General features: G+C 41.7%; 1 protein-coding gene across 1 annotated transcript in view; it reads right to left on the reverse strand.

Annotated features, from left to right (window-relative positions):
- The window catches only part of slc16a2 (solute carrier family 16 member 2), a 19,030-nt gene extending 11,981 nt beyond the window's left edge, over positions 1-7,049 (reverse strand). The window contains exon 1 of the mRNA XM_012833909.3: positions 5,363-7,049. Coding sequence (XP_012689363.1) covers positions 5,363-5,864 — 502 coding nt within the window. The 5' untranslated portion in view covers positions 5,865-7,049. The remainder of the gene's footprint in view (positions 1-5,362) is intronic.
- Positions 7,050-7,345: the final 296 nt, after the last annotated feature.

Raw genomic sequence — 7,345 nt, forward strand, 5'->3', positions numbered from 1 at the left:
ATGGGCATCACGAGTGTCTTTTCCTTCCCTCTCTCTGCTGTAGTGGCACTACGTGTGAACTTTCATAAGGGCCATGTGTGTTATCCTGAATAGTAGGGGTGGGGGGGAAAATCGATTTTTCGATTTCTCTCGATTCTCTCTAGAACGATTCTGTCTCGATTCAGAAAAGTTCATAATCGATTTTTTAATAATAAAATCGATTTTTTTTTTTTTTACACATTCATTTTGTGTTGAAATGCAAGCGGCATCGATTATTGCAGACTCTGAGTAGCAAACTCAAATGTTTAAAAAATTGAGATGCATCGATAATCGTTTTATCGGTTTAGAATTGATAATCGGTTTAGAATCGAGAATCGGTTTAGAATCGAATCGTTGACCTCTGAATCGGAATCGAATCGAATCGTGAGGTGCCAAGAGATTCCCACCCCTACTGAATAGTATTGGTAGTGTCATGCTCTCCAGGTTTTGTACATCTCTCAGGGTATATTTGTGCCTTGCCATTGACAGTGTACGTTTACAGGCATATTCCTCCTCTGACATTATGTGACATATACCTACAGGCGTATTCCTCCCCTGCATACCCAGTCAGACATAATGTAATCATAGTAAGCCTTTATAGCCGTGCTTCCACCATCAGGCCAGTGCGAGCCAGGGCTATCTTCCGGCCAACCGGGGCTAATGAACCTCTTTTACCTGACTCCGCTAACCCCGCCTTTCACCTTAACACCACCCCTGGCCGTAAGCGCTAATGAGGTACGATCAAGCTCCGGAAGTGACAATGGAAATGCAAGTGGCCTAGGCCGGTGCTAGCTAGCCCAGATTTGGCGCGATCGTAAAAACACAGCTTATGATCTTCTCTATTTTATATATAGATTCTGTACATCCGCAGTCTACCTTACTGCCAATTAATGCATGACATTTGAGAGGTTTTCCGAAGGATCCATACATTAAAATGATGAAACCATTCCAAAAAAGACAGGAAGAGAGTAAAGTAAACAGTGGCAGTGACATCAAGCCTGAAAGCATCAAAGGCCCCAGCGAGGGGAAGAGGCAGCTGGCAGGCCCAGGCAGAGAGCGAAAACAGCAACAGACAACACATCAAACTTGGCATTCAGGTCAAAACTTCACCCCTTCTGTACAGCAGGCCCCCCAAATACCAGGACTTTAATTCCCCTGCTCTTGCTTGCTTTGTGTGTCTCTCCCTTCGTTCCACGGCACTGGCCTTGCCTCTCGTTTAAAACAGCGCCCCTGCCTCATCCTTTACATTCAGACCCAATTTTCTCAACAGTGAAGGGCAGGAGAATTAAATCGAGAAGAAACTCATTAAGTGGAATTAGATCAGAATACTTCGAAACAAAAGCAAGGGGAGTGGAAAAACAACAGCGAGAGAGAAGCTCTCTTCTAGGAGTGCGACCCACTAACAGTGACAGATGTACCCTGACAGGTTTTGGGAAGAGTCGAGCCAGCCCCAGGGAACCAGAGATTGAACAGTCACCCCTCCCCTCCCCATCTAGACTGCGTGGCAAGGGGACTGTTTCGTCTCTGTCGTCAGTGATCTCTTATAAAGACACGCAAACCTACAAAAACTAGAACAATCTGACAGAAGAACACTTTCTCTTGCCTTTTATGCTTTATTGATTTCCTAAAGATCCTTCTGTTTCATGTTTCCATGGAGACGGTAACGGTATGAAGTGCAACCTAGAATTTCAGATCCCAGGGGGAGTTAGATATGAATTAAGAACACATGCCGAGTCAAAAATGACAAAAACAGACCAAATGCTCTTTGAAAGATTCATCCCCTCATTGTTCTATAGATTTCATGACTGTGATCAGACCCAAAAACGGGCACCAGCAAGTTACCAATCAATTACAGAAATGCAACACCCCAAAGCAACCCTGTGGTCTATCAGTCGGAGTCAAAGTCATCTCAAGCTTAATGAAAGATCCAAGAAAAGCTCCTGACAGAGTACACACAAAGGCATTTTTTCAGCACTTAATTTCAGCCAGAATTGAGCACTGCTGGAACAGAGCCAGGTAGCACACACAGTGCCAGAGCACGGACTCCGGGTGGCATAAGAAGAAAGATGCGAGACAAAGAACTGTAATCCGATTGAACACATTTCAAAAGTTTTTTTAAAACCTTAGAACCCCATGGCACTTCACAAACTCTGCGCGTGTCTGTGATCAAATTATGGCTCCAAATTATGGCCACCCCTTTTTTTTTCAGAACAGAAAAATATTAGGTTCTGCGAGTTTTAAGAAAACCACCTGGTTCTTCAGAGATGTCTAAAAGAGCGCAATACTGCAACACGAGAACATTTTTCTACAGCCATGTTTTCATGTCCAGAAAAGCCCATCCAGGCTCTCATCCATGGTAGAGATTCATATGGCAATGGTTCAACATTCTTCATCAGAGCAAAAGAAAAGGTATGTAGAGAACTTGGAGCCAAGACCTAGCATATTTCAAACAATGATAAACAGACACTACAGTACGTAAATCATCAATTTCAATCAAAAGTTTCCCATTGGTTTTATCCGTTGGGGTGGACTTTGACACTGAAATGCATACAACTGGGCAAAACAGGCTTTATATTTAAACAAAAGTTAGACATGGCTTTTTATCATCAATAGTAGCCACTGAAGAAGGTCCTAGTGAGTTTCTAATGTCCATCATAGCAACCATCATAATCAAGTATGAGGTTATGCTCCCCCTAATATAAACCCACTCAGGAGAAGATCAGTCTGCAGTTTGTTAATTAGTAATAGAATGGCACACTACATTAACTTGTTTTGGCTCATTTTGAAATCAACCATCTTTTTCAACTGTTGTTAACTGTCGATACCAGAAGAGAAGGAAAAAAGAACAATTAGCCAAGATTAACCAAATGAGCAATAATAATATAATCCTCCACCATTTAATGATGAGTGAACTGTTGTTTCTCAGTCTCTTAACCCTTTCATGCATGAATTATGAAAAAAATGATCTAGATTTTTTTTGTATTGATTTTATTACTCAAAATGAACCTAAACTTGAAATTCATTTTGAATTTTTAAAAAATATGGTTTTATTAAAAATATATTTTACTGTCCACATACGTGGACACCATGCAACAAAGGGATGGTAACGCATACTTACCCAAGGTTAAAAATCATTATTTTCACGTAATTTAGTAATTATTTATGTTGATATGTTTGTTGTATGATTGTTTCTTTCATTTGAACAATGCAAATAAAAAAAAATACCAGGTTTTATAATCAGATTTAATGTCATCCGATTCCTCTGATGCATGACGTCCACATATGAGTCATGAGCCATAAACCACAGCAGAAAGCATAATCATGCTGCAGAACACATTGCCTTAGCAACATGAAGCATATACACTTTAAAATAGAAAAAAAAACATGATAGTGCTGTTATGTTTCAGCCTGCTTTCGAAACAATGCACAACTGAATTTGTGAGAATGTGAATACAAACCAAGTTCAACAAGGAAATGTCCAAGAAAGAGTACAGACTTCCATACAATGTCAAGGTATCCTAGAGAGCAGATGAAACACAATTTCACTATTTTCTGTTTACTTTACTATGTGAAAGACTGAGAGGAAGAGGAACATGTGCTCTTCACTTAAAAGAGGCTATTTTTCTGTTTGGCCTTTGAAAAGGCAAGTTTTTTTCCTATTTTGATTGCAACTTATTGCACTTAATTATATTGGCCTTCATAGCCATGTGAAATGTCCTTATCTTATCGATAAATAAAATGTTAAAGACATTTTCTAAAGACAAAGACTTGTATCTTCAATACTAATACAGAATAAGATATTGTGTTCAAATGGGAACTGTTTAATGTATGGCCTCATTATTTTCTCAAATTAAATTTTAAGTTAGGTGAAGCATAATGAATGTGGGCGTTCCCCTGACAAACCATGCTACGACCAAACAGCGCTGCTACCTCGCGGACAGAACCCAAAACTGAATGGGCAGTGCAAAATGTGTCTGCCCTCTTTAAGCCCTTATTGGTCTCTGTTTTCCTCCCTTTCTCCACTCTCACTCTCACTCTCACTCTCACTCTCACTCTCACTCTCAGGGATGAATCAGTCCCAACCAGTCCAGTTAAGTCCCCTGTTGATAGAAGAACACTACAGCCATTTACCCCATCTGAAATAAAAAACAAACAAGCAAGGCCAGAAAAAGGAAAAAGAAAAGCAAGTAAAAGTCCTTCTGGTCTATTCACTGTAAGAGTCATACCATACTCACTCTCAAGGCAGGGCAGTATATGGACAGGAATCTCAATGTTTTGGACTTTGCACGCCACAAAAGCACATATTTAATGTATAGGGAGGGAACATAAAATGTATAGCCACGTATGATCTGGGAGTACAACCGGGCAACATGGCTAATCCATATCATGCGGAAGACCTGAGAACATTCTCCACACTCTCCCACCGTATTGCACACACCTCAGTTATAAGGGAGAGGAGGGTCCCAAGACTCTGGTCAATAGGTGCAGCTGGCAAACTGACAGGAAAACGTCTGGTATGAAGTTGCTCCATAAGGCACATAGCTACATGACCTAACCTGACATACTCCAGACGTTTCTGAGGCTTCATTCTATCGCTTTATAATGTAAGAAAGGCATTAGGTGCATGAGCAACTGTTGCTTGAATATGAAACACTTCAGAATCCCTCTTATAAGCAGGATTGTGTTATTGTTGGAGCCTGTCAAATGGCATGCTGGACACTAGGGCTGAACGATTAATTGCATTTGCGATTTAATCACGATATGATAGAACGCGATTTTCTAACCGCAACGTTCGCGATTAAAAAACGTGGTCTAAAAAAAAAAAACATTTACATTTTGCACACAGTGTTTAAAAAGTGCATGCCTAGTGTTTATACTTAAAATTACTTTTTTTAAATTACTTAAATGCACAGTGGCAAAGCCACCGATTTGTTGTTCTTGTTTCTGTAATGAGCAGTTAAATAAAAATGTAAAATGTGGGAAAGAATATTTTACACTAAATGTATCTAATATTGTGTTGGTCATATTTAAATCATTCATTACGTTTTGTTGGGAAAAAAAGAGGATAAAAAAAATCGCATATTAAATCGCAATCGCAATATTTTGGTAAAAAAATCGCAATTAGATTATTTTCCCAAATCGTTCAGCCCTACTGGACACCGTTGAATAGAATTCATGCTTGAATAAAACGGATTATTGTTGCAGTCTATTAGGTCTAACAATTGGAACCCAAACCAATGGCTCCCATCGAGTGGTAGGCCTATTGTTTGTACATGCTACTTACCTGTTAACCACACCAGTGAGGAACTAGTGATGAACTTCCAACAGGTGCACCAGAACTCACCTACTTTAAACTGCGACGTTGTGTCGTCTGGGTCCTCATGCTCTTTCACCAACATCGAGTGAAGAATACCAAAGGAGTTTTGTATGCCAAAGATGGACCCGTTGCACCAGGTAGCGGCGAAGACCACCAACCAGCCGAATCCACCCTCGGGGGGCACGAAGTCCGAGCCTTGAGTGGCGTCTGGTGCCTGACCTGTCTGTGGCGAGGGTGGCCTTTTGTCGGTACATCCCGTTTCGATGAGTTGAGCTGTGCTATCCTCCGGGGCATTTTTACTCTCGCTTTCCCCAAAGCACTGATTCGCCTCCTCGTGTTTCTCTGGGACAAGGGTTGCCGCCTTCTGCTCCATCGTACTCTGAGCCGACTGATCACGCTGCCCAGCCTGCAGTTCGCAATTTGATACCTCTGCCTGGTCCAGTCCGTTCACCTCAACCCTCTCGTGGGCAGGACTACTGGCGCCTGTTGGCACATTCTCAGACGAGTTACTATGGTTTTCTGGGTGCATCCTATGCTGAAAGGTTCGCAGATGCCGATTCACACGTACAAAAATAGTTTAATATGTGACTGCCTTTTCATCCGTGGTGGATTGGAACGGAACAATGAGACTTCGGCTCTAAATCTCAGTGCTGCGAGTTCTCTGAACTTGCGACGAACCTGAAAGTTCAACCTGAAGTCCCAAAGATGCTTTAGAGGAAACCCTAATGCAATTTAGTGATTTGCATAAAGAAATATTGCGACAGGACTCGAGACGTATCTGTCATGTTGTGCATCCCAACTCCACGGGGGAAATGCTTTTCAAGACCAAAAATCTCGTAGCCTAGGTTTAATTTCCTCGCGCGGTGCAAAACATCAACTTGTGCAAGGTATGGCAGCGTTTAGTCCCATCTCCAAGTGGCTCCAGTTCCCTTTGCAATTGCGCTCCGCATCCCTTTATCTGTAAACAAACGACAACCGACTCCTCCTCTTTCATTTGTTTAATATTTATATCTACTAGGCTACGTAGAGAGACTCTCCGTTAAATTAGGCATGGTTTGATCTGACAGATCAATGTCCACACCTGAACTAGGCTAACCAAACAACCCCAATTCAACAGATTTGCCCTCCGCCTCCGCTCACTCACAGCTCCTATGGCAGGCTGAAGAGTGGATTTAAAATTCCTCCAGCAGCACAGGATTAGTGAAAGAATCGGATGTCAGAGACCAGACCAGCCCTCTCTTTCTCTCGGCACTCATTCTATTGGCTTCGCACAAGGAAGCGAAGCACCAAGCAAATGGATGACGTTAGTAGCGTGAGCCACAAATGACCTCCTCGTTTATCGTTCAAGACCGAGCTACTATCATCTTAAAAATATATCGTCATCTGCATAGTGACTAATCAAGTCTTTAAATATATTGTTTCACTCCTATCCACTTTACAAAACAGCAAACCTGCCAAGAACAACCTGACCAATCTAATGCGGCCCAGAGCGAATAACTTCGAGTAATATACCCAAGCCAAAGATATCCTACTGCGTTAGAAGAGCCTCCCTGCGTCCATCAAGTCCTCTTGGCTATATGATTTGTAAAAGCTTATGGCGAAATGGGTTGCGCGCAAAGATATGATTCCGCGTCCGTGTTTATGGCATCTCTCCTCTTGTAATGCTAGGAATAGACGGGGTCGCAGAGTTGACGTATAGGGAAACGTTCAGGGATAGGAAGCCATTAGGGTTATGGTATAGCCTAGTGGTGAAGGAGGGGGTAACTTGAGAGGGTTAAGGTTCTTGTTCAGTGGAAGGAGAAAGCTTGGGTGTGTTTAAAGAGTTCGCATCAGATTTTACAGGTCTAAGTCAACTTCTTTTAGATCTGAATAAAACAAAGATGAAAGCAAGAAAATATTTTCCTTATACGCCAGCACACTCGTGTTTGTTACAACTGCTTTAATTAAAGCTCTTAATGCAGCTTTGATCCATACAAGCCATCTAGCTCTGATGGTATTCCCGCACTCCAT

Source organism: Clupea harengus, chromosome 20, assembly GCF_900700415.2.
Source record: "Clupea harengus chromosome 20, Ch_v2.0.2, whole genome shotgun sequence".
Lineage (NCBI taxonomy): Eukaryota > Metazoa > Chordata > Actinopteri > Clupeiformes > Clupeidae > Clupea > Clupea harengus.